This window comes from Schistocerca nitens, chromosome 6 (assembly GCF_023898315.1).
Source record: "Schistocerca nitens isolate TAMUIC-IGC-003100 chromosome 6, iqSchNite1.1, whole genome shotgun sequence".
NCBI lineage: Eukaryota > Metazoa > Arthropoda > Insecta > Orthoptera > Acrididae > Schistocerca > Schistocerca nitens.
Window position 1 is genome coordinate 311,229,739 of NC_064619.1, and position 27,591 is coordinate 311,257,329.

Sequence of the window (27,591 nt, forward strand, 5' to 3'; positions counted from 1 at the left end):
GTAAATAATCCACGACACGTACGAAAAGAATCCATCTGTATTAGGGATGTAGTGACATTCTAAATATACAGGGCGCTATACGGACAAACACACGACGTCCCGAGATCACGTGACTAGGCCGGCATTGTATGTTGACAACACGAAATCTGTTCTGCGCATGTGAATGCTCACTCCAGAGATATTTACTTTATGAGGGATCGGCGCGTATTATACAACGTGCACTAGAACCAAGAGGGCGCAGTGACGGTGAAAGATCAGGAGAGAAGTGTTGAATTAGGAAGAAAGCAAGACAGAGTCGCAGTCTTTTTTTCTCCACTGTTCAACCTGTACTTTGAAGAAGCAGTGTAGAAACAACTCGGGAGTGGGAAAATGTCAGGGTCATAGATCGATACCACCCTCACCGGCGTCTCACAGTTAACAACGCGAACATACGTTTCTGATAGATGCCGACAGTGGTCGCACGGGGATCCGCCAGAAGCTTTGATGCGTGTCTGCTGATCCACGCCTTCGGGTGCGCGGACTTGTGTGAGACCATGTGTTGTCATGGAGAAGCAGAGTTCGTTTGCGTTTTTGTGGCGACGTACACGCTGAAACCGTTCCTTTGACTACCCGAGGGTAGCAGAATACACTTCACAGTAGATCGTTGCACCATGAGAACGGACATCAAACACAATAAACCATTCAGAATCCCAGTTGACCGTCGCTCTGACTTTACCGGCTGAGACCTCGGCTTTCAACTTTTTCTTCGGAGGAGAAGTGGTATGGCGCCACTCCATGGATTGCCGTTTGTTTCTGTTGCGAAGTGATGAACCCATGTTTCATCGCCTGTGACAGTGTTCAATAAAAAAAAATTGTCACTATCAGCCTCGTAAAGCGCAAACAATTCCGCCCAGAGGGTCTTTTGTTGCACTTTATGGTCTTCTGTTAGGCGGCGAAGAATCCAGTCGGAATACTCATTTGCGTGCCCCTACTGGTGGAGAAGTGTGTGAGAATTACTGTCGCGTCCCGGCACAACCTCGCTATACCAGAATGAAGTAAGTGCGAACTGCGTAGCGCAATCGGGACGCTAACGACAATGGGTTAGTTATAAATTGCTGTTAACCTTTATATCGGAGATGAGAGGGAGAGAATCTCCTTGGTTTGAAGCAAATAAGTTTCCTGAAAATAGGTTACAGAATTGCAATAAGCAGAAAAGATTGGTTAGTTTCCATCAAGTTTATTCTCACATATACTTATGTGAGGTGTCGGACCATAAACCCCTTAGTAAGATTCAGTCTATTTATTCGGACTTGCTAATTCAAAGCTAATTCCCAGTACATATAAGAAACAAGTACAAAGCAATCACTTGTTCTTGGTTAGCACTGAAATCTATCTAAGTAATTGAGTTATTCAACACTATTCCAATGAAACTCTAAAAATCCTATTTGACCTGCAGTTCCTGAGTGTCCACCAGAGTCTTCTTGTAGTTGAAGTCTTTATCAGCTGTATCGGCTGCTATGGGCCTACTCGGCCCCGCTGGCGTCTCGCTGCGGAATCTCCAAACTGCCGATACTGGCTCTGAATCTGCATCTGAATCTCTGCTTCTAGCTATTCCGCTGCCTGGCCTTTTATTTCGTTTCTCATGTACTTGGGTGCAGACGAGTTAATTTGTTTCATACCACCCTTTCATTTCTAAGTGATCGGATTGCACAAGACTGCCTATGGTTCCACACGACACTCTCGTTTGTAATTGGTCGGCTTGCGCAAGAATGCCTTCGGTTCCACACGACACTTTCGTTTCTAGCTGCACACAACTTAATTTGGTTCCACACGAGTCAATTCCGCACGTGACTGACACTCTCTCTTGCTGTATTATCGCCCTGGTGTTTGCGTCTTCCTTTGCGCAAGTTTGATTCATGCTGCTTCCTCTGGCAGGAAGTCAAACACTAAGTTATTTGATCAACAAGCCATACTTGGCAGCCTCCGCCGCTTATCTTGTCCCTACGTCCTGGTGGACTATTTCTTAATGTCGGTTGGCTCTTTACCTATGGAGCCTGGACTCTTATTATGGTCACAAAAGCAAGGATAAAAATTAAAATTTTCTACAGTCACAACGTTACGTTCAGAGACGTCCAGTTGAGCAGCGAGAAGTTTGATAGTGATAAGTCGAGTACCTCGCTCCAACACTGCAGGAGTCACAGATGTTTGCGGCCGCCAGCACATGGGATATCGCAGAGTTTTGTGCGAGCTTGTTATAATGATGACAGGCATCTCACCCAACGACTCACCGTGCTTTTGTTCATCGCCAGGTCTCCGTAGACATTGTCCAAGTGCCTATGAATATCTGCGATGCTCTGGTTTTCTGCCAAAGAAGAAACTCAATGACAGCTCTCTGCTTGGAACGGCACCTACGCTACAGACGCCGTTTTGAAGGTTACGTATATCGCCGCCACCTATCGGAACTTCAGGAAACTATAAGGACTGAAGCGAGAATATTCCTCGATGCCCCGCAACAAATTCCGCATTTTTTTTTTTCAGACGAAATTGGCCGAGAAAAAAAGTGTTGTATTACTTACTGAACGCCCCTCGTAAAGTTCCTAGACAAGAAATTTAAAAAAATTGATGTTTGTTGATAACGTGTAATTGGGCAACGGTCTTGCCGCAGTGGATACACCGGTTCCCGTGAGATCACCGAAGTTAAGCGCTGTCGGACGTGGTCGGCACTTGGATGGGTGACCATCCAGGCCGCCATTTGCTGTTGCCATTTTTCGGGGTGCACTCAGCCTCGTGATGCCAATTGAGGAGCTACTCGACCGAATAGTAGCGGCTTCGGTCAAAAATGCAATCATAACGACTGGAAGAGCGGTGTGCTGACCCCACGCCCCTCCTATCCACATCATCCCCTGAGGATGAAACGGCGGTCGGATGGTCCCATAGGCCACTCGTAGCCTGAAGAGGGAGTGATAACGTATAATTATGGCAGAGATGGAAAAGAATTTGCAAGGTCAGTTGACTAGAACTGACACTGTTTTGAAAAGAGGTTATGAGATTAATACCACTAAAAGTAACAGAAAGGTGATGGAGTGTAGTGATTGAAATCTGGTAATGCTGGAGGAATTGCATTCGAAAAAGAGACATTAAAGCTAGTAGATGACTTTTGTAATTTGGGTAGCAAAATAATCGACTACAGCAGAAATAGAGAAGATATAAAATGCAGACTAGTAATAGCAAGGATAGCTTTTTTTTGGAAAAGAGAAATATGTTAAAATACAAATTCAAGTGTTAGGAAGTCTTTTTCTGAAAGTATTCGTTTGAATTGTAGTCTTATATGAAAGCAAAACATGGTCGATAAACAGTACAGACGTAAAAGAATATAGAACTTTTTTTTAAAAAAAAATATGGTGTTAATGAATAATGCTGAAGATACGATGAGTAGATGGAATAACCAGTGAAGAGGAGCTGAGTCGATTAAGGGAACACAGAAATTTTTGGCACCACTTGGCTAAAAGAAGGGATTTGTTGATAGAGCACATCATGAAGCGTCATTGATTTGTGGATTTGGTAATACACGGAAGTGTGAATGGTAAAAATTGCAGAGGCACGCCAAGACTCGACTGCAAGAAGAGGGTCCAAGTAGATATTGCAGCAGTTGTTATGCGGAGACGGATAACGTTGCACAGAACAAACTAGTGTGGGGAGTTCCCTTAAACCAGTCTTTTGACTGGGGTCTTAAAACAAGAGTATGCCTTCTACTTCCATGGTCGTCCATCCTAACACGAACACCTCGCTACACGTCAAAGTTAACCTTCCGATACAGATAGACACGGGATGCTCTACTGTAAAGAAAGAGGACGAACAGTACCTAGGATTGACAGCTATCCAGTATTTACCAAGAAATCCCATATTTCGGCTACTGTTTTTTTTTTTTTTTTGATCAGATACCTTGTTCCTTTTTATTTCGAATTAATCCCATATTTTTATAACTTTTGCAATTGGAGTTAAAATAATTTATTCCGCCCGATACGCCACGGCCTTCCCTACAACCTCTGGTATTGTGGTGAACAAGTGAAACTGCAACAGCTTTTCCGTGAAGAGTCTGTTCTGTAGGCCGGCGGCCCGGAAACTGGAGGAAGGACCATATTACGCTAAGCTAGAGGGCGTGAGCATTATTCTTGCCAGATTCAGAGTTTGTTTTTTCTTGTTTTAATATGACTAGCGACGAAGATGGGGTGGAATCACCCCCAAGTAAAATCAAAAACATTTGTATTTACCGCTCATGTTGGGAAGAAACACACATAGTAACTGGATTCGCAAAAATTGCAAGTGGGCCGTCATTTAACTTTTTAAACAACTGTTTTATTTTGGTTGGTGCAATTTAAAATTATGTAAATATGAAATAAATATTTTACTATCATTTGGTTATACAAAAAAAAGGAGGACATAAAGGAGCCTTCCAAGATTTGCATTGAAGAGAGTTAACTTTGGATTTTTATTTAGACTTTTTTGCCTTGTTGTTGCAGTTGTGTTACGTTGTTCTAAGTTTTAGAGTTCTCACATCTTAGTATCATGGAAACTTTCGAGGCAGCCAAGACTCTGATTAGTAAAACTAAGCAAAGAATAAGTGACAGATATTTTGGTAGTGTCACAAATAAAGTTTTTAATGTGTTATCTTGTTTCAGAACCAGAAAACGTATTAAGGATAATCTTTTGGAATTTTTTGTGTCATTGGAAACATTTAGTTACGAATTTCAAATTTGAAGATCAAATGCCAATGCCAGTAGAAACTTGGATGCCTCTTGTGTAAGGTCCAAACTAAAATTTTAGCGTCTTCAAGAAGTAATGGTCTGAGTTCAGACAGATGATGTAGGCGATTGTTTTTATAGTGGGTTTTGTAATGCAAAGGATATTTTGAAGCAAGGTATAGGCATGGAAGGCAATGCAAGCAGAAGGCGTCTTAATGTTTTCTGTACGTTGAGAGCCAAAAATGTTCAGGTCTCCAATTCGGTAAAAGTAGCTTGTTTTGTAGTAAGCATTCCTGGTTCAAATGCCAAGGCAGAAAGAATTTTTTTACATAATGCCAAGAAATGCGCAACAAATGTACAACTGAGTTTATAAAAGCAGATCTGCAAGCAACGGTGAATTTTAATTTTGATTGTAGAGAATTCTTTATATATGTAAAATCTAATGAATCTTCGCAAAAAGAAGTAAAGTCTGAGATAAATACATGCAATAATGTAAAATAGGACAAGTATATACATTTTAAATATATTCCTACTCTTCTCTGTAGAAAACACTAGTTGAAATATTTATTTTGTAGGCCTGTTCCTTGATCAATTATTTTTTCTGTAACAAGTTGGTAACGCTACCCTTACTCCAGTGCTTCACAATGTTCCGAGCGTAGCCATAGGTATGGGTTCAAACGTTCAGCGTCTGTCGCATGATTGGGCACATAGTTGTGGGCATTTAATCTCGGTTACCAGGAAATAAATAGCAAGTAAAGAGAGTGAGCGTAGCATTTGGTGTTGTTGCAGGCCCTGGTGGACTTCACGATCAACACTCCGCTACAGGACGAATGTGTCACCGGCGTGCCTATCGAAATCGCGTCCCGCCTCATCGAACAGGTAAGTCCAGCCCAGCACCATAGCAGTCCTCCTAGCCAAAATAAGCCACAGCAATTAGGGACCTACGTAGATTTACGTGGTCCGTTGTAACTTGTTACTACTGTGCACGTACCATCGCATACGTGTGAAGCACATGTTTGTCGATAACTTTATAAAAGTTCGAAAAGTTCAGCAAGCACAGTAATTCTAAGACAGCTACCAAAATGCAGAATTTACGTATTACAGTGTGTGACAAACCAGTAGAACACTCGACATTCGTTACAAAGAGCATATCAGCAATTTGGAACAAGCCACTCAACGTTTGCAAAGCATTTAAGCGAAATAATTATGGGCCAACTATAAATGAGAGAGAGAGAGAGAGAGAGAGAGAGAGAGAGAGAGAGAGAGAGACGAAAATGATTAGCGTAAATAACGAAGTCCGCCTTCTAACTTTACAAGGAAACTGTCATATACGTACAAAACAAATGCAGTAAAGAAACTACTGTTAAATGACCTCGTGAATATCACAGGTCACTATTTAGAGTAATTGATAACGCAGTACACAAACACTCCAATGGGCAGTCATATTACTCTCCTTAACCTCTCACCCAAAAAGATCCAGTCAGCCATTTATCTCTTACTACCCATTTGCCATCAAAATGTACATTATACGCCCCATGACCATATCTGAAATTTTAATCCACGACCACTCACCTCTGTTCTGTGAACAGAGAAACACAAAAATAAAACTCTCGCACGCACGCATGCACACACACTCAGAGAGATAGAAAAACTTTAAACACACAAATATGTGACATACCAAACACCAAGAATAACGCATTAACTTGTTTTTACTCTTAGAGTGACAGTTATCTACCATGGATAAATAATATAAATCATAGTACTCGTATATACAAAGAATTTAGTGAAACACAGAAATTTTTACTTAAACATTTTAATAATACACAGGGAAACGGAAAATGTGTGACTTTTAACATGTCACCACATGAGTAAGCGACAACAGTATAGTTGTCAAGGAATGTGATACTTAACTGTGGTCTTGCATATTACGTAAAAATTTATGGGCGTATTGTTTTGAATTTGAAATCAATATCTGTAAAACAGTTGTAACATGCAAAAGGCATTTTAACTCATACAAATTATATAGTTGCTGGCGAAAATGGCCACTCCAAGACACATGATTGAGTATCTATCTGTTTTACCTGTACTCCTGCAGTTCTGGTTGAAATACCTTCATCTCGGTCCCAGTGTTGAAAACCAAGGTTCCAACTGCATATATTTTCTATTTAACACTTATTCACTTTATCGTTCATCGTTCGCACAAAATTCATTACATAATCGTCTATAAGTAGGATTTCATAAAATCAGTTCAAACTATTTTATGTTTACTTCGCTTCATGAGCTCTCACTTAGAGGTTCTCACATTGAGTTCTACATAAAACTACTTTAATAGATGTGCACCTGAAAGTGCTGGCGCCGAAACAAACAAAATGAATCAAAATTCTGACTAATATAATAGTAATTATTGTTATTTACAGAATTTCATCGTAGTTGTCGTTCGTTTTGATTCAAAACAATAAATTTTCCATTCGTAATACTCCTCTCTTTTAATGTCTTATAGTTTCGACTATTTTTACGTAATTTCAATTCGGCTAACCTCATAACTTATTACCCAGAATTTAGTATAATAATTTCACATGTTCCGATCAAATGTTGAGTGTTACCAGAGATTAATACATAACGAAAATAACATGATTTACACTGCATTTCTTTACTGAATATTATTTCACAAACGAGGAAGTGTTCGTGTAAATTTCCTGCCAGAATAAGTTAAACTCGTTAATGCTTTAGGGCCGAAGGTTTGTATATAAGTCACAGTTCCACAGTTACGAATCTCCCGTTACGTCCTCATAACATCGACACCCTCTAGCGACTTATACGATAGGCTGCATCTCGATAATGTTCAGTATACTACCCGGCACACTTATTTACGAGTATGCTACATCATTTAGCACATTATTCGGGTTCATCTCTATGACTACGACGTCCAGTCACATTTAAGTGACAGGAAATCACGATAAAGAGGCTAACGACATACAGACTTGGAGCTAGGTAAAATGGATAAGGATAATAAAATGAATCGCCCGTAATCTTTATAGTACCATCTTGTCATTTTCCTCAAGTGGTGAAGTGCGGAAACCTAAAGAACGTTGGTAAGACGATGGTACAAAACTGGGCTGTTTAACAGCGCCACCTTGCCCGTTGTGAGTCTCCTGGTGAGGTCAAATAAGCGTTGGCGTCAACTGTTCTGTTTCCTCTAAGGAATCGTTCGAAAATGAACTTCATACACAGAAAAATTACACTAGACAGTAAAATTGTTAAGAAAAAGGTAGGGCAAAGTTGCTACAAATGACAATAAAATTTATAAGGCACAGTTTTTCGACGTCAGACTCGCGTAGCTGGCACAAGAATTGGTAAAAAGAGTCAAATATCTATCACCTCTCGAAGCTTCCAGTAGCTTGGTTAAATAAAGATTAATAATCGTCGTCGGTTGGTACTTTTACTGTAACTATTATTTCCATCTTTTTCTATACCATATATTATTGTCATTTTAAAGCAGTTAAGTGTGAAACATTTATAAAATTTTCGCAAACGTTTAAACATTTATTTCAGAGACAGAATTCATTTTTAGCACGCATTACAAAGGAAACGTAAAAAATCGTTTAATGTTATACAGAAGTATCCCAAATAAGTTGAAACATCCCCGCTGTGCGCTCAGAATTTGAAGTTAACCGGTAAAAGGCTGACTGCCGAATGCAATGAAAAGTAACGTTAAATGTATTCATTTTACAACTTCGCAAACTGCTGGCTAAACGAATGTAAAAATCTAACCTACTAGTACACCACTTGTACCATTACTAAGATCTCATTTTAACTACGGAACACATGTTACTCATGTTGCACTCAGCCAACATTTAAAAACATTTGTGTTTTTATTTTTAGTAACAAAGTTTCATCAACTATCAACAGTTATTTTTCGATTTTGTTTGCATTCAGTAGTAAAATTTGTTAAGTTATTTTTCAGAGGTTCATTTTCGAAATCGTTTGTGAAGTGATGCAAAAAGTCTATGTTGTTTGACGTTTTCTGATCACATCACGTTTCGCAATTGTCTGTGGGATTACAATTCCTACACCCATAACACATGCGTTTCTGAAAGATTAATGAATAGCATAAAGTCCACATTTAGGTTCCCGGCAAATCCTGATCTACTAATGAAGTTTTTTCATGGCAAAATTCAAAACCCAATTAAGTAGCTGGAGTCTCCTATCTGAAAACGTTGCCCCAAGACACCATTTTTATCACTGCCGGCTGAAAAACTTGCATTATGATGCTGTAATTGTGTTTAGTGATGGAGATGTAGGGAGAGGGAAACTGTTACAGCTTTTGGGCTTTTAGAGCTGATGCACTCATTGCACCTGTTATTAAGGAAATTTGCCACCATCGTGTGCCTAGAGTTGAAATGTCTATTCAGGACCCACCAAAGAAACATTCGAAAGGAGATAAGTTACGGGACAAGTCTTGATGACAAATAAAATGCTGAATACAGTCTTGGAGCATTCTGAGAAGGTATAAGTGAATAAAATATAAGTTTAATCATTAAATTAATTTTGCTGGAAACTACATTTTGTGACAACTATGTATCTCTTTCTCATGACATCTTTGATATAATACCTTGATATTTGGCCCATAAATTTCTCACAGTACAACAAAAAAATACACAGAGCTAAATTTTCAGATGTTTTGTTTAACCTATATGGATTCCTACCAAAAAGACGTAAAATATTCTAAAATCTTGTTATCAAATATTTCCAAAATTTGTTACGTTCAACTATTTATATGGATATAGATATAGCATAGGTCAACTTTGGCAGTGACTGGTTTAATAGGTTATGAGGAGAAAGAATGTTAATAAAAATTAATTAAAGTTGATAATTCTGTAATGATTTCTAATTTTGAATAAATATTTTGAAAACTTGATTTAAAGTTGCAGCATACTATTACTAACCACCACATAGCATTTTATTTTCTCATCTTTAGTATCTTGGGCGCCCTGTTACATAATATGAGAGTATGAGCCTTACGCACGTTCTTCTTTAAGCAGCGATACAAATTTCTGAACGGTAACTCTATCGTCAAAGTGCAGAGATTCTCCATCGTTCATGGTGAAACAGTCGCACTGGGATTCTTATGCAGTGCTCATGATGAAATTGTTCTACCCCTTTCAGCTTTCAAACATACATCATCACAACTAATTGATGCTTTGAAAATTTGGTCTCATGAACATTGTATCAAAGTTTGTTGTGAGGACATGAACATCCTAAAAATCAATCAATATAGTGCAGATCAATCATAGTTTCGCTCTGAAATACGTAAAACTACAATTTAAAAATAAATAAATAAATGAAATAATTAAATTTAAAGTAATTTTTATTAATAAGAGGTATATACTCGACTGCCTATATTTGCAAATAATAGCCTGTATGGTTTCGTAGAAAAAGTTAATATTGAACTTTAAATTTTAATCAGCAATTGTATTAAACTTCTTATATGACAATTTATAAAAATGGAGTTTTAGCCAGCTTGAGGGTAATTGTGACCACTGAACAATGGGGATGTTCGAAGTTGTGACTACAAACTTCTGCTGAACAACAAAGGTGTTACATTTTCCGTGTCATACTTGGGCCATGTAAAAAGCAATGTTTCAGAATGCACCATTATTGATATTGCACTCAGCAAATATCTTAAGCGGTTAGAAAAAATGCTTGAAATCCAGGATCAGCATTCCAAAAGACTTGGAGATGCGTGCAGAATCTCAGTCGAGTGAACGAGTGTTCCCTATGACCCAGCTGCTCCTATACACGTTGTCGTCCTTGCGCCGCAGTGTCAGCATGCTGGCCATAGTTGAGACTACACAGAGGCGCCGACGCGACTTGAATAGCGGCACAGATTGCGTTATCCGCCTGAGGGAGCTTCAATCGTGCGATAAACGCTATACAGTTAACGTGTGCATTGATGGCACAATTTGCCAATTCAAGCGCTTCCGTAGCGCCTGCTACGCGACTGTACCGCAAGACAGCAGCAGCACATCGGTTACGCGGCCCTACGCCGTCGTCATGTATCGCTCGACGGTAAGGGTAACTGCCAACACAGCGTGAAACGTAACGGCTGAACTCAGCTATCCGTGCAAGGTTGTTGTCAGTGTAGTCAGACATTATACACTGAAGAGCCAAAGAAAGTGGTACACCTGCCTAATATCGAGTAGGGCCACCACGAGCACGCAGAATTGCCGCAACATAACATGACATGGACTAGACTAATGTCTGAAGTAGTGACGGATGGAACTTACACCATGAATTCTGCAGGGCTGACCATAAGTCCGCAAGAGTACTATTTCTTCTGACAGCGCGTTGCAAGGCATCCCAGATATGTTCAACGATGTTCATGTCTGGGGAGTTTTGTGGCCATCGGAAGTGTCTAAACTCAGAAGAGTGTTCCTGGAACCACTCTGTAGCAATTCTGGACGTGTGGGGTGTCGCATTTTCCTGCTGGAATCGCCCAAGTCCGTCGGAAATCACAATGGACGTGAGTGTATGCAGGATGCTTACGTACGTGCAACCTGACAGAGTCGCATCTAGACGTATCAGGAGTCCCATATCACTCCAACTGCACACGACGCACATCATTAGAGAGCCTTCACCAGCTATAACAGTCCCCTGCTGAAATGCAGCGCCATGGATTCATGAGGTTGTCTCCATACCCGTACACGTCCATCCTCTCGATACAATTTGAAACAACACTCGTCGGACCAGGCAGCATGTTTCCAGTCATCAACAGGCCAGTGTCGGTGTTGACGAGCCCCTGACGAAGTTAAATAAGAAACCGGATAAGTGCGAGTACAAATCGCACTTTAAGCGTTCTGTACAAGCTGAATTACGTATGCAGATAATACTAATAATTTCGTATGGCTCAATGACTTTGTGCAAGTTTTTCTGTTGGAGACTGCTTTGGCGACTTGCGTGTTCCTAGCCAACCTCATGTATCTGACATGGGAAGGAGACCTACATTTTAACGCAGGATTCGAACCACGTGTTGTTTAGAGTGACTCGTCACACCGTAGAGAGCTGACAGCTAGGTTTTGCACCACCAAGGGACTGAAGACCTTAAAATTTGACATAAATTACATTTTGATACCTGTCCGTGAGAAAAAGGGATCTGCGCAGACGGCCGTATATTTTGACTGCACTGATTTAGAAGCTTTCATTTCTTACACCGCCATGTCAATTTGAACTTCATAGCATCACCCGTTCCTGAGAAAAAGATGTTCAAATGGTTCAAATGGCTCTGAGCACTATGGGACTCAACTGCTGTGGTCATAAGTCCCCTAGAACTGAGAACTACTTAAACCTAACTAACCTAAGGACATCACACACATCCATGCCCGAGGCAGGATTCGAACCTGCGATCGTAGCGGTCGTGCGGTTCCAGACTGTAGCGCCTTTAACCGCTCGGCCACTCCGGCCGGCAGAAAAAGATGTCTTAAAGGGCAGGTGAACAGGGCAATAAACGACAAAAAAAAGTATTTTTATGTGATATAATTACAAATTAACAATTTTCCAGTTTTTGTCCTTTACTTTCACTGTAAAATCTTCCTTTGTGCCAAATTTAATGATTCTAGGTCAACGCGAATTACAATATGGGTTTTGATGAGTGACTTTCCATGTATCAAAATATTTGACACATAATGCCTTATCTTTTGATCGCATAGACTTAGAAGCTTAAATTTTGTCCCACACTAGGGGAGAGTATTATGTGACATAAATTTCAAGGTTATACTTCTGCCCATTCCTGAGAAAATTGGATCTTAACAGTCAGACAAAAAGACATACAGACAGACAACAGATAACAAAGTGATCCTATAAGGGTTCCGTTCTTATCAAGCGAGTTACGGTGCCCTAAAAACGGCTGTCACCAGAAAACAATAACGGTTTTAGCAGGGTGGACCTAAAATGAGGAAATCGACACCATTTGAAACAGCGCAATTGGACGCTTATTTAGGGGCTGGTGTGTGGTGTTCGGTTTCTCTTTACACACCAACAACCCAGGCAAAGGAAAAAAGCCGTAAATTATAAGTCTCATAACATATTTTTCTATTCCTATATGTTCTTCACTTACTCGAAGGAGACTATTAAAACGTCAAATGCCCGCATCTCGTGGTCGTGCGGTAGCGTTCTCGCTTCCCACGCCCGGGTTCCCGGGTTCGATTCCCGGCGGGGTCAGGGATTTTCTCTGCCTCGTGATGGCTGGGTGTTGTGTGCTGTCCTTAGGTTAGTTAGGTTTAAGTAGTTCTAAGTTCTAGGGGACTTATGACCACAGCAGTTGAGTCCCATAGTGCTCAGAGCCATTTGAACCATTTTTTTAAAACGTCAAATTACAACGCAACTGAGATCTACAGATGCACTGACAGACCAGCAACACATGAACAGGACCAAGACGAAAAGTTGGATGGATGAGTGAGTGATTGGAAGAATTTTCTCACGGTTGTACTGTATAGCTCACTTCGAAGTATAAGGTATACGGCTATAAATATGTGATACCAAGTGACTCAGAGCCGGCCGAAGTGGCCGCGCGGTTCTGGCGCTGCAGTCTGGAACCGCGAGACCGCTACGGTCGCAGGTTCGAATCCTGCCTCGGGCATGGATGTGTGTGATGTCCTTAGGTTAGTTAGGTTTAACTAGTTCTAAGTTCTAGGGGACTAATGACCTCAGCAGTTGAGTCCCATAGTGCTCAGAGCCATTTGAACCATTTGAACCAAGTGACTCAAAACTGAAAGGTATAAGCTTATGAAACACCAATAAATACTCATACTGTCAAAATTAGAACACGATAGAACATATATTCACTTGAAATGCACCATCAGAAATTGGGAACTAGACTACAACCAGAATTACATTAATTAACTGAGCAAACGTTAACAACATAGGAATAGAGTTGCTCATCGCACCGGATATGTAACCGTAAAATGAGGCTGAAGGAATGTGTACCAGCTGGCCCCTAGCTGATTTTGTACAGCACACACTCAAAGAAAAACGCAGTCCACTCTTCGACTTCAAAACGAATTTACAAGTAAACTTCGAAAATTACAAGAGGATAAATAATATAGGTCAATGATGGAAAAACTTTTTGCTGAAAATACCTTATTCTTATGATTTTTAGGGTGAGAAATCCAAATGTGATATTTAAAAAACTGTATCATCCACCATTTCTTCGCATTTTACAGTTAAAGTTATTAAATTAAGTTATTTTCTTGAGAATTTAACAGCTTTTATATAGTTAAAATAATTTTAAAAGGAGATGTAATGAATGTAGATAACGTTGGTAGCACTGCTGAAAAACATTTGCTGGCAAAAAAAGGTTGATTTTATTTTTGTGTTAACAGGTGGTGTTTTGTTTACTGTCAACCTAACCTCACTTTCCCTTTTCCTGTACATGTGCTCAGTACAATGTCTTAATAGTGCCTGTAAAAACTCTGCTGGCAGTTTTTGTTATATTTGTGGTGAATTTGTGATTAAAAAACACCAAAGAAACATTACAGACTTTGTGAAAATGTTTTATCTATCACACTTTGGATCTAAACTTGGTTATCATGATAAATCTTGGGTGCCACTTAAGGTATGTAATGTGTGTGTTGAAGATTTGAGAAAATGGTCCAGAAAGTAGAAAAAAGCCTTTAGATTTGCTCTTCCTATGATATGGAGGGAGCCAAGAAATCATTCCGATGATTGCTACTGTTACAGTGTTGATATTACTGGTCATAATTTTAAAAACAAGAAGGTAATAAGCTACCCCAACCTTCCGTCCGCCATCCGACCAGTGATTTGCTGGTTCCTGAACCACCAGATGATCTAAATTCTATACAACAGAAGTTTTTTCTCATGTACAATCTGCTTTACATAAACCAGATGATGATGAATTCCATTGTAATATAGAAAGTCTAAAGCCCAAATTGTTTACTCAGACCGAGCTTAACGATTTGTTAGGGATCTGGGCTTAACGCAAGAAAAAGCTGAATTGCTTAAAAGAAAAGAACTTATTGACAGTTTGAACCAGCATATACCTGTATAGAAAGAGAGAGCACCAGTTTCCAAGTTTTTTCAACAAGAAGGTGATTTAGTGTACTGCTCAGACATTCCCAGTCTTATGAATGAGTTTGCTATTGAATATAAAATGGAAGACTGAAGGCTGTTTATTGATTCATCCAAAACTAATTTAAAGGCTGTTTTATTACACAATGGTAATATGTATGCATCTATACATATTGGACATTTTGTACATATGAAAGAAAGCTATGAAAAACTAGAAATAGTGCTAAATAAAACAGGCTATTCAGCTCATGGCTGGATGACATGTGGCGATCTAAAAGCAACATGCGTGCTCCTTGATCAGCAAAGTGGCTTTACCAAATTTCTATGTTTATTGTGTGAATGGAACAGTAGCGCTAGAGATCAACACTGGTGCAGAAAGAACTGATCTGTGATGGAGTCTTTAAATCCTGGTGAGAACATTCTAAGCAAAAACCTTGAAGATCCAAAAAACGTACTCCTACCACCTCTACACACAAAGTTAGGCTTAATGAAACAGTTTGTAAAGGCTTTGCCTAAAGATGGACCATGTTTTAAGTATCTCTGCCAAAAGTTTCCACACCTTTCAGAAAACTAAACTAAACGAAGGCGTCTTTGTCGGACCTGACATTAGAAAATTGATGTTTGATGTTAACTTTGAAAACACAATGACCTTCAATGAGAAAGAAGCATGGGTGTCATTCAAGCAAGTCCTTACAAAGTTCTTAGGACACGAAAAAGGCCCAGAATATGTTTCTATTATAGCTACAACGTTAAAGAAGTTTAAAACTTTAGGATGTTTAATGAGCCTGAAAGTTCAATTTTTGAACAGTCATCTTGATTACATCCCGGACAATATGAGAGATGTTGAGAGATGTTAGTGAGGAGCAAGGAGAGCGATTTCACCAGGACATTAAAGTGATGGAAAAACGCTACCAAGGCCGCTGGAACACCAAAACGATGGGGGGGACTATGGTTGGTCACTTCACCGAGAAGTTCAGCAAGCGACTCATCGTAGAAAAAGCTACAGAAGAAGCTTCAAAGAAGAAATAGAAAGAAAATACAAACCAATTCCAGCTGTCAAGTGAAACCTCTATAAACACATATCATGGTTTTAAGTAGCTTACTGTAAATACAAACCATGCTTATGTTGTAACAAAGCGTTTCAATAATTTCCTCATTTGCCATATAGCATATGACTTTTATATTACATAGTAAAAAGCATATTGCTCGAAAACTATGGGTGATACAAAATAACTAAGGCTAAATTTGGAGTCAGCTCATAAAAATCTATAAGATCAGCTATCAAAATAAAAAAGTTTTTCAAAAAAATTTTCGTTGGCCTTTGTAATTCAAAAAACCCAATGCAAAACTTCTCTGCGGCAATATTCCAAAATGAATTACGCTGTAAAAGGAACAGACACAGAAATATGTGCTGATAGGTGAAACGTCATATGTCTATTCCGTTTAACTGCATTACATTTGAATTTGTTTGTTACAGTGCCAGAAATATTTTATTAGGAAAATGATGAAAAACAAATAAAATATGATGCTAAAAATTAATAGGAAATTCGATTGATACGACACTACAGATTGAAGCAGTTAATGAAGACATGAGAGAAAATTGCTGTTTGAGACTTTTCTTCTTGTCTGACTTTTCTTCTTGTCTGACTTTTCTTCTTGTCTGACTTTTCTTCTTGTCTGACTTTTCTTCTTGTCTGACTTTTCTTCCTGTCTGACTTTTCTTCCTGTCTGACTTTTCTTCCTGTCTGACTTTTCTTCCTGTCTGACTTTTCTTCCTGTCGGACTTTTCTTCCTGTCGGACTTTTCTTCCTGTCGGACTTTTCTTCCTGTCGGACTTTTCTTCCTGTCGGACTTTTCTTCCTGTCGGACTTTTCTTCCTGTCGGACTTTTCTTCCTGTCGGACTTTTCTTCCTGTCGGACTTTTCTTCCTGTCGGACTTTTCTTCCTGTCGGACTTTTCTCCTTGTCGGACTTTTCTCCTTGTCGGACTTTTCTCCTTGTCGGACTTTTCTCCTTGTCGGACTTTTCTCCTTGTCGGACTTTTCTCCTTGTCGGACTTTTCTCCTTGTCGGACTTTTCTCCTTGTCGGACTTTTCTCCTTGTCGGACTTTTCTCCTTGTCGGACTTTTCTCCTTGTCGGACTTTTCTCCTTGTCGGACTTTTCTCCTTGTCAGACTTTTCTCCTTGTCAGACTTTCCTCTACAGACGTTATATGAGAAGAATCAACTACAGATGGTAGGAATGGATACTCAGGAAGAGGAACTTCAAGATGCGGAAGAAGAAAACGGAGGTACAGGAATGCCCACACATGGTTATCTCCTGCGTCGTGAGGACCCACCTCAGTGTCGCTGTGTTTATTTTCTGTGTTTATTTCGCGCAGTGTTGTTTGTGTGTTAGCATACGCCTTTGCTCTCGGTCATTAAGCGAAGGCCGTCAACCACTGTGTTGTCTGTGGTGAGAGGTAATGCCTGAAATTTGGTATTCTCGCCTAAATCTTGACACTGTGGATCTCTGAATATTGATTTCCCTAAGGATTTCCGAAATTCATATAGCTGCAACTACCACTCCCCGATCAAAGTCTGTTAATTGCCGTTATGCGGCCATAATCACGTCGGACACCTTTTCACGTGAATCAGCTGAGTAAAAGTGATAGCTCCGCCAATGCATTGCCCTTTTCTACTTTATGTAGGCTATACTATCACCAGCTGTATGTGTGCATGACGCTGTCTCATGACTTTGTCACCTAAGTGTAGTGTACTTGTAACAACTCTCAGAAGAAAACAAAATATCGGGCAGACTTAGAGTGTAGGGTACATCGTAATATGCTGCGTGATCAGTTCGTGTATATGTTGTGTGCGCAGGACGAAGACTCGTGGCAGTCGCGGACGGGCCGCGAGGCGCTGCTGTCGACGCTGTCGCCGCTGCTGGAGAACGCGCCGCCGCCGGCGCAGCTGTGCCGCTTCTTCTCGCAGCACTGCGACCTGCACCCCCGCTCGCCCGCCGTCTCCGACCACCTCACGCCCGTCGTCCGCCGCATCCTCAAACACAACGTGGTCTGTCTCTCCGTTCTGATGCCGCGCCGCGCCGCATCGCACTGCTGCTACTGCGCTTGCGCCCGCGTCTGTCTAGCCTGTAGTTGAGTCGTCGTTTGTAAACGTCTCTATGCCAACGTCTCGGTGTTGTCGCAGCACTGTAGACGGCTACTATTTTCGTGTGCAGCCATTAGCGATTCGCACATGAAAGCTGGCAACAGCGCTACGAGCTGTCAGGGATCTACTTACGCCGTCTCCACTATAGCAGAGGCCAGCTGTTACACAGGGTTCACTATACGCTGAGTGAGAAACGTTGAAAGTGAAAAATGTCGAAATTTAAGAATACAGGGAAAAACCGTGATATATTGACACTACAAATCATTTTCTTGATGCAATAATTTACCAATAGCCGTATGATTTGTAGAAGTTTATTTTATTTTATGAACTTCTATGTGCTGCTACCAGTTTCGGCATTACATTGATGCCATCTCCAGGCCCCACACGTCATAGTCGTAAAATGGCTATACACGGAAGGAGCCATATAACTGGATCCGTGAATCAATCGTCCTGCTACGGCTCTTGGTGGCCAGGCGACACAGGCCGAAACTGGTGGCAGCACATAGAAGTTCATAGAATAAAATAAACTTGTACAAATCATACGGCTGTTGGTAAATTTTTGCATCAAGAAGTTCATGCCAGCCGTCGTCCCACGATCCATAATGGATCAACGAAGACAAATCGTTTTATTCGAAGGAATGCAAATTACACACTTCAACGAAAGTTTTGCATCACCCCTTTATTTCGAAAGTCGTGGCACAGAGAACGAAAATTGGCTCTGAGCCATGCATATATATTCATTTACAACGTGTACAGATCACCAAATCAAAAGAAACAAACATCTGTGTAACTACAAAGTCGTCTGTTTCCCATGGGGAAGGGGTGAGGGGGGGGGGGGGGGTTCGCGCGTTCTCTAGCACATACAGGCTTGAATCCGTTGTGGTATGCCATCGATGAAACCGTCTAGCCAGTTGTCCCACTCTCCAGCGACGATTCTGCGTTAGTCGCACAGAGTAGCTGTCCGTTATTTACGTCCAAAAATTGCTCGTTTCAATCGATTTCTCATATGTTCGACTGGGTTCATGCCCGGGGAACAAGATAGCCGTTCCATTCTTGTGATCCTACCACGGTGAAGCAGCGTGTTCTCGAGAAAAGCCTAATGAGCATACGAATTATCATCCATCAAGATAAAATTGTCACCAAGGTGTGGGCGACACGGTCCCACTATTTGTTGCAGAATCTCGTTCCTGTATCAAAGAGCAGTGAAATTTCCCACAACCACCACCCCAGAACCACTCCATCACCACTTGTTTACGTATTTGGGAGGCAGTGTTGGAGGCGTTCCATATTCTGGACTGTCTCCAGACAAGCTGTCTGCGGTTAGTGTAAGTCTGGAAGAGTTGGACCGCTTTTTTATTTCAGCATGAAATTTTTGTATTTTTCAACTTTTTTGTTTTGTTTCTGGCAGCATGTTCGCATAGGTGTGTCATACAAACTTCAGTGCAATAAATTATTGAGACACTGCCACTTGCAGTACAAGAGAAATGATAAAATGAAAATATACACGACTGGTCCACCTCACCCTTAAGTGTATACATTGAGAAAAAAGTCCATTAAAATTTCATATTTTTGTTTGGAATATATGGTAATGAATAAAGAATCATACCATTAAATATTTTAATCCAAAACAATTTTATCAGTTTATTATAAATCGTGACTCAACATTGGTCATTCTAAGTCTTTCTCTCATCACAGCAGTTACACTTATTACTGCTGTGTTGACTATCGTGAAGAGGCAACACACTGAATCCAATCGTAATTTTTGATTAGTTCCGTAATATATTTCACCGCAGTCAACACATTCATCCTCATCTCATTCATCAAAGTTATTTTCGTAATCTTCTACACTGTCGGCACATGACGAACACGATGAGTTCTTTGCCGTATTTTTTTTTAATTGAACTTCTTCAGATGGTTTCTCTCTTCACTAGTATTTCCCTTAGGTGAGCTTTTTGTGCCTTTTTTCTGTTACCTTTACTTTCTTATCCCTCTTTTTCTTTACAGTATCAATATTTTCAGCATAGTTTAGTCCTTTGGATACACTTCCTGCTTTCCTCTTAAAATTCATGATTTTATCAATAGGAACATATTGATATTCCTTCCAAAAGTTTTGTCTCTGCTGGCTTAGGAATAGTCAGTTTTGAGGTGGTAATCTTGAAAGTTTTAGGTTTAGTATGGGTGGAGGCCGAAGTTGTGTCAGTGAAGAAATTTGACTTATGCAAATAATTCTGCTCATTTGGTGTGTCTGGGATCAGTACGTGTTCTGATCGAGTTAGAAATCACTGGTTGGCCAGTGTGGAAAATTCTGTTCTGCCTTTTGCTGGCACAGACGTATCTTCCGCCAAATAAGTATAATCTGAGACTGCGATCATCTTCATTGGGATTATTGCACATGCTTTGAAGCTAAATTTAAGTGTGCTCCATGTCTCTCGCATCAAAACAAGTGGTCCATCTCTCCCGATCCTCTGAGAGAAATGGGCCACCCCGATTTATGTATCTGTAGACAGCGAACACGGTGGCCATTTTAGGTTAGTTTCATGTCTACACACCTGTCAAGTTCGCAGTAAAAAAACTGCACCAATACTGTGCAAACTAAGCCGTAATACTAAAATTATGTAGCTACACGGTTAAACTTCTCGGCTTACCAGAATAGATAATGTGATTTTTCTCCAGAACTAACACGAAAATGACAGCAGTACCTCTGCACCACGTTTCTTCAAAAACGAGCAAAGTAGCGGGAGTTGCTCTGCAGCTGCGCATTTGTGAAATATGCCACTGATCCGTCTCACCCAATTGTCCAAGTGTCCCGAGCTTACCCTATCGGGGTACAAACAGATCCGAATTTCGTCCGTAAGCAACACCAGACGCCAATCCTGGCGTGTCCATTCTGCATGATTTCTTGTCCTTCTGTAACGGTATTGTGGTATAAAATGTGGTGCTCGCCAGGGTCGCCGCGAATGGGAGAGTCTCATGATGCAATCATCTGCCAACAGTCTGATACGATACATGGCATCCTATAGCCTCTTCGAACGCCGAATTCAGTTATACAGCACTCAGACCACTGTTCCTTTGACTAAAACGTCGTAGACATCGATTACCCTGTGCATCTGTTGAACGTGGGCGGCCTTTGCAGTGTACATCCTCGACAATATCTGTCAATTGGTCCCTACTCTACGTTCGTTATCAGATCACTTTGACTCCATCTCACACGCCGAGTAACTTCCCTGGTTGACAAGCCTTCTGCGCGTACCGTGAGATGCGGACCGCATCATTGGACGGGACTGCCCTTCGTGGCATGATGGATGTACACTCTGTGCCACAGACGTCTCTAAGACGTCCCTATTGGTGCATTACTTTCAACTGAAACGCTGCAATCCATTCGACTGCTGCGGTCTATCTGTAGGTAGCGCTCATGGTAAGTTTGTGTAGGTTTACGAAACCCGCAGGAATGTCCTTCCGATCGGTTTAGGAACATCAGAATAGCAACTCACCTGGACGACATATCGGGGTGATGCGAAACTTTTGTTGATGTGTGAATGGTAGTTTCACATAATTTACACCGTCTGACAGGGAAAATATTGCAAATATGTGTTAAGTTTCGGATATAAAAAAATTATAAAAATGAAAGTTTACGTAAAGATGTAACTGCCATGTTTCACCTCCAAAGGACTCACTGAATGTACACAGCATCATCTCTCTTATTTCTGCAGTAACAAGTAACAGAGTATTGGCATAACTGGCAGAATGACAAATAAAATTCCCTGCATTTCAACAAAACCGAGAATGGCAATATGTCCTTTTTTTCAACACTTAATTTGTAGGCCAGTGGGAGGTCACGAATATTTCCTAGCATGGGAAGTTCATGCAATCTGACTCCCAAAATTACACGATATTTTGTTTTATTTCTTGTGCTGCACAATATACAATCTAATGATTTCGCACACTTCCTGCATGCTAGATGCAATGAGAGCGGCCACCGCGCAATAGGGGAGAGGCAGCTGGGCAGCTGAAGCATATGCACGCACGTATACCTCGGCATTACTACTTAGCTGCATCTAGCCAGTCTACAAACTGTTGTCTAACAGATTAGGTCAGTACGACCAATAATTCGATAAATATAGCCAGTGGTTTCTCACTAGGGTAGCGTGAAAGAAATATTTTCATAAACAGAGGATCAACAATGCAAGACATTTCCGATTGCGCATTGCCAGAAGGGAGTTTCATTAAAAACCAGGTCTAAAAATCCAGTGTAGTAGACAACATCAGTTACTATGTTGGTGACGATGTAAAATGCAGAATATGCGTCACTTGCAAATTATGTGGTCACCTGTTTGGTAATATTACCTAAAAATAAAATTTTCTTCTCCTTCTTTAGCGTCTTTCCGACGTAGTGAACTGAGAAGTACTTGTAGCTATGCGTAACTCTTCTGAGTGTCTGAAATACCTAGTTGTTCCTACAACTATCTCAAGTACAATGTTTAATGAGATTTTTGCTTCCTCATTTGCCTCTTTCAATAAAAATTTAATGGTATTGCATATAATCACAGTTGCCTGATTAGGGGCTCGACGTTAATGGTGTCAGTGAAGTGTGACTTCTTGTGAAAAAGGGGTGAGGGGGAATTTGGGGGGGGGGGGGAGTGTCATAATGTACATGACGTTACATGTACAAATCTAAAGTATTCCAAATCTAAATTTCAACTCTAACGATAAGCTTAAAATATTACCAACTCTACCAATATTATTAAATAAGGTTTACTTCTGTTTGTATCACTTTTTGGTACGTGGCTGCAGCACGAGTTTATTCTTGCTGTATCTACGGTGTCACGCGTCGGCTGCCTTTGATATACGCCGAAAGAAAAATACCGTCTTTGAGGCTTTGACAAAAACTGCCGCCGCCCCGATTTCGTCTATGTTTAAGTGTTTAAATCATTCAGTCAACACTTGACTTTCGCTCAGTGATGGACTGTCTTTCTCAGTTCTACTAATTTTCTTAGTTCTACTATTTTCAGTTTACGTAACAGCTTTAAAAAGAGTAAAACAATTGATTTAGGCATTCTTTCCGCGAGTTTATGCTGATAAAAATAAACAAAATATACAAGACGAAGTTAACACCACATGGCGATGTTTGAGTTGTAATGACAACGTTGAAGGCGAAGTAGATTCGAAAATCAAAGAACAACCCAGTTAGTTCAGATGTTATTCACTACTTACTATAAAGCAAACTCTGAAATCACATCTTTCTGTCTGTCTGTCTGTCTGTTCGAGGTAATGTGGAAAGGTACAGCATCGATTTCAGTGCGGTTTTCACTATCGTGTAACTGGATTCTTCAGGGAGATTTAGCGAACATATTGTCTGAAATGCCCATATTGAACAGTTGCATGCTTACTTTTAATAGCGGGAAGAAATCAAACTGGACATGTCAGAAGACACTCACGATATTAATATGCAGTTGAGTGGAAGCCAGTTACTTCAAACAGTACCTAAATAAACACATAGTCAGAAAACTTCTAGGAATAAAATTGTAGTACTAGAATCTGAGCTCAACAGCTTGCTATTAGCACGCAAAAAACAAGCAGTGTTAAGGGAAAACATTCAACAGCAAGAAAGCATACTGAAGAGAAAGATAAGCGCAGAGGTACGACAAAAACGTTGTGATTCTAAAAAACAAAAGGTTCTAGAAATTTGTGAAGGTAATTCTGACTTAGCAACAGCTCATAAAATCGAAATACTGTTGGCCGGTCTAGAGAAGAAGAAAATCACTCCGGTTTACTTACAATCATAAAGCAGATTGAAGTTTTTGGTAGGGCAGCTGACGATCGACGTCGCACTGAAATTATAAGGTGCTGCAAAAAAATGTACGACTGACAGTCCGAACTATGTAAACAATCTATCAGGGTTATGCTTAAGACGCCTTCCCAGGCGAATCACTGCAGAGGAAGGGAAAAAATGGTAACCCTTCCTGTTAAATTGTGCTAACCAGACTCTACGCCACATGTAATGCATAAAGATGACAAATTCTGTACAGCTATGATAAGAAACATTGAATGTTTAGCTTCAATTTTGGCCCTGAGCGAAACTATGGGAGACTTACTAGACCTGTTCAATGAGGTGAACAGCATACATCGCACAGAGTATGGGTTCTGAATAAACAAAGCTAGGATGAAGTTGTTGTTAAGCAATAGAAACAAGAAAAGCGAATTGCTGAACATCACACCTGTGAATAACACAATAGTGAAAGTGAAAACACATCCTGTCTAGTACGAAAGGTTACGAAGAGTGTCCGAAATAAAGAAGGTATCAGGAGTAGATCTGTTCAAGTGAAGAAATCTTACTTAAAAAGGAGCGCATAAATATAGCCTAGAAATGTATATATGGAACTGAGGAAGGTGTTCCTGAAAGTGTACTTACGGAGCACAGCATTGCACAGCTCCTGCATGCAGTGTGGCGTAGCGGTTAACATCACTGGTTTGCATGCTAGGGGTCGCCACTTCAGACACGCCCCCTTGTTACTTAGTATTTATCATTTCTGGGAGGTTCTCGAAATTTCGTATGTTTGTATATTCTGTAACATTCGACGTTCTTGTAAATATCAGAATTCTGGAATATTCGATGTTTGTATAAATAGTTGCATTCTACGTCCATGAGTTGAGTTCCGCTCTGGCTCTACTTTAGAGTTCGTAATAAAGATACTTTAAGTGCTAAGTCTTGTGTTTCGTTGACGACCTGCTTTCGGACTTGGACTTGATTGTGGATACTGTGTGACAGTATGAAACAGGGTCCGTGTGAAATCCGAAGAAGAAGAAGAAGAAGAAGAAACTGGAATTATTTGGAATATCGTTCTGTCGAAGAATGCCGCGCAGGGTAGCCACGCGGTCTGGGGCGCCTTGCATGGTTAGCGCGGCTCCCTCCCCCTCCCCTCCACCCCATCACCCGTCAGAGCTTCGAGAGTCGTCCCTCTACCATGGGTGTGTGTATGTGTGTGTGTGTGTGTGTGTGTGTGTGTGTGTGTGTGTGTGTGTGTTGTCATTAGCGTAAGTTAGCGTAAGTTAGTTTAAGTTAGATTAGGTAATGTGTAAGCCTAGGGACCGATGACCTCAGCAGTTTGGTCCCATAGGAACTTACCACAAATTTCCTAATTTCTGTCGAAGAATGTTGAAAATTAAGTGGATATGTATGACATGGAACGAAAAGGTATCAGGAAGAAGAAGCTAGGTAATTAGAAACTGTCGCTGATTTCAAACATGCCAGGTGGCCAAAAGACTTGTGTGACTCGGAGATTTCGGCCGCGTAGTGTACCTTCGATCATTTTTCAGTAACGAGAGTTCTGGATATAAATACAGTGGTCAAAATAAATGTTGCACATTGCTGAAGCTTTACTATTGTAATTCTAACGGTAACAGCCCAAGGTTCTACAGTTAGAGGGCAGTATCTGCGGTCTATAACAACCGTGTCACCTGTAAACATTGCAGTGCTTGTGCTGTGTGTCATTACAAGGGTTGTGTTGCTTCCGGTTGGTTCGGGTAACGATAATGTAAAGTCAGAAGTTCCATATAGTCACTCTAAGGAAGCTGGAAATGAGACAGGTGGACGTCGCAGCGCTTGTCGCTGTGAGTCAAAATGATGTCTCTAGAATGTGGAACTAGTTTCTAGCGACAGGATCAGTTTAGGATCCTCACAGAAGTGGCAATGGAAGAACAACAACGGGTGTCAAAAATGGGTCAAATGGCTCTTAGCACTATGGGACTTAACGTCTGAGGTCATCAGTCCCATAGATCTAAGAACTACTTAAACCTAACTAACCTAGGGGCATCACACACATCCATGCCCGAGGCAGGATTCGAACCTGCGAGCGTAGCAGCAGCGCGGTTTCAGACTGAAGCTCCTAGAACCGCTCGATCACAACGGCCGGCTAACAACGGTTGTGCGGGACCGATATCTACGTATAACAGCAAGCAGAAACCCTCCACGCGCCGCTACATGTCTACAGCGGCAGTTCCAAATCGCTACAGGAGTGCATGTGTCAACACAAACGAGACGAAATAAGTTCCATGAGCAGGGATTACGTGCCAGAAGACCTCGGAAGGTTGCTCCTCTAAATCGGTTTCTGTGAGAGTCTCCCGTCACAATGGCAAGAAACAAGTCTTCGTGGATTAAGCAGCAGTGGGACACAATCCTTTTTTGTAATGAGGTCCATATCAGTCTGACAATACTGATATTCGTGTGTGGAGGCAACGAGGACAGCGATTACACTATAACTGTTTCGTAGAGAGCCACCCTTGTCAAGGCGATTCAGTCATGTTTTGGGGTGGAATCATGTATGGCCGCATGACACCTCTTGTGCCAATACATAGGGTGGGAGAAGGATGACGTGTGAAGTATCGGGACGATATGCTTGCACGCATTGTGGTTCCATTTGGTGAAGATCGTGAAGCGAGATTCACGTTGATGGACTACAGTGCACTCCCACATCGTCACAACGCTGTAACGACTTCCTAGTGGAGCATAGAATCAGTTGAATAAATGGCCTCCATATTCTCCAGATCTCAACTGCATTGAGAACGCTTGGGGCATGGTAAAACGAGCGTTTTACAATCGTCTTGTCGCACCAGAGACTTTACAGGGCATCGTAGAGTCCGCTGTGGAGGAATGGGACAATATCAACAGGCTTATATGGAGAGTTTATTAAGGAGTACGCCTAACCGCATTCAAAAATTTCTCCAATTACTAGGAGAGCCAATTGGTTAATAAACCATGTGATACGCAAATTGACAGTGAGAAGAAACTGTGGTGTTTGTACTGGAATCTTTTGTAAGATTTTGTTTTTTGTTTGTGCTTATCGCATGGATACATGTTCACCTACCTTATTTTTGTTTTTTTTTATGACTATCTCTGACAGAACAGAATCAGTTTTGTTTGCTGTTTTGTCCAGTATTGACAACAAAGCAATATGCAACATTTATTTTGACCGCTGTAATTAACTTTTTATTGTTTTCAGCAAGAGTGGACTACCAACCATTTCACTCGAATATGCTCAGCGTCAGTTATGCAAAATGTTCATAATACAATTTGTCGTTGAAATGTACGCTCATTAATATACATTTTGTCGTATTACAGGATTTCGGTAAATCTCCACATATGAGGAAGCTCGTACAGGACTACCTCCGCGCGCTGTATTCGCAGAACGCCTGTGAAGATGCCATCAACAGGTTTGTTGCCAGGTAAGTTCTGCACAGACACTTTCCCGGTTCCTGTATTTACTCATACTGCCCAATCATGCTACCACGTCCGTGAATTTACCATGACAAGCACAATCTACTCAAATTAGTGAACAGAATCGGCTATGGTGTGCCCAGTTTACGGAAACACAGCCTCGTAAAACTTGCGAGAACTTAGCTTATTTTCGTAGCTCCCTACGACCATTTAAACACATTATTTCCGCAAAGTATTGCTTCAGCTTCTCTGTAGTGTTTTTGAGGAGCGAACACTGTGTATTGGAAGTGGTTTCAACAATTTTTGAAGAAAAACATTTTGTGTAATGTTGCATCAAGTTAGTTGAATATATGGAATTGTAGATGTCTAAAAATGGCAGTTGGAAAACATATACGAGGGAGAGGTATCAGTCGGTCGATAGCTGATAA

General features: G+C 40.8%; 1 protein-coding gene and 1 pseudogene across 1 annotated transcript in view; both read left to right on the forward strand.

Moving 5' to 3' along the window:
• LOC126263342 (C-Maf-inducing protein-like) overlaps nucleotides 1–27,591 on the forward strand; it is a 983,791-nt gene that overhangs the window by 921,147 nt on the left and 35,053 nt on the right. The window contains exons 6-8 of the mRNA XM_049960431.1: nucleotides 5,511–5,600; nucleotides 17,665–17,856; nucleotides 27,068–27,171. Of these exons, the coding sequence (XP_049816388.1) occupies nucleotides 5,511–5,600; nucleotides 17,665–17,856; nucleotides 27,068–27,171 (386 nt within the window). The remainder of the gene's footprint in view (nucleotides 1–5,510; nucleotides 5,601–17,664; nucleotides 17,857–27,067; nucleotides 27,172–27,591) is intronic.
• LOC126191893 (5S ribosomal RNA) lies at nucleotides 2,626–2,743 on the forward strand (annotated as a pseudogene).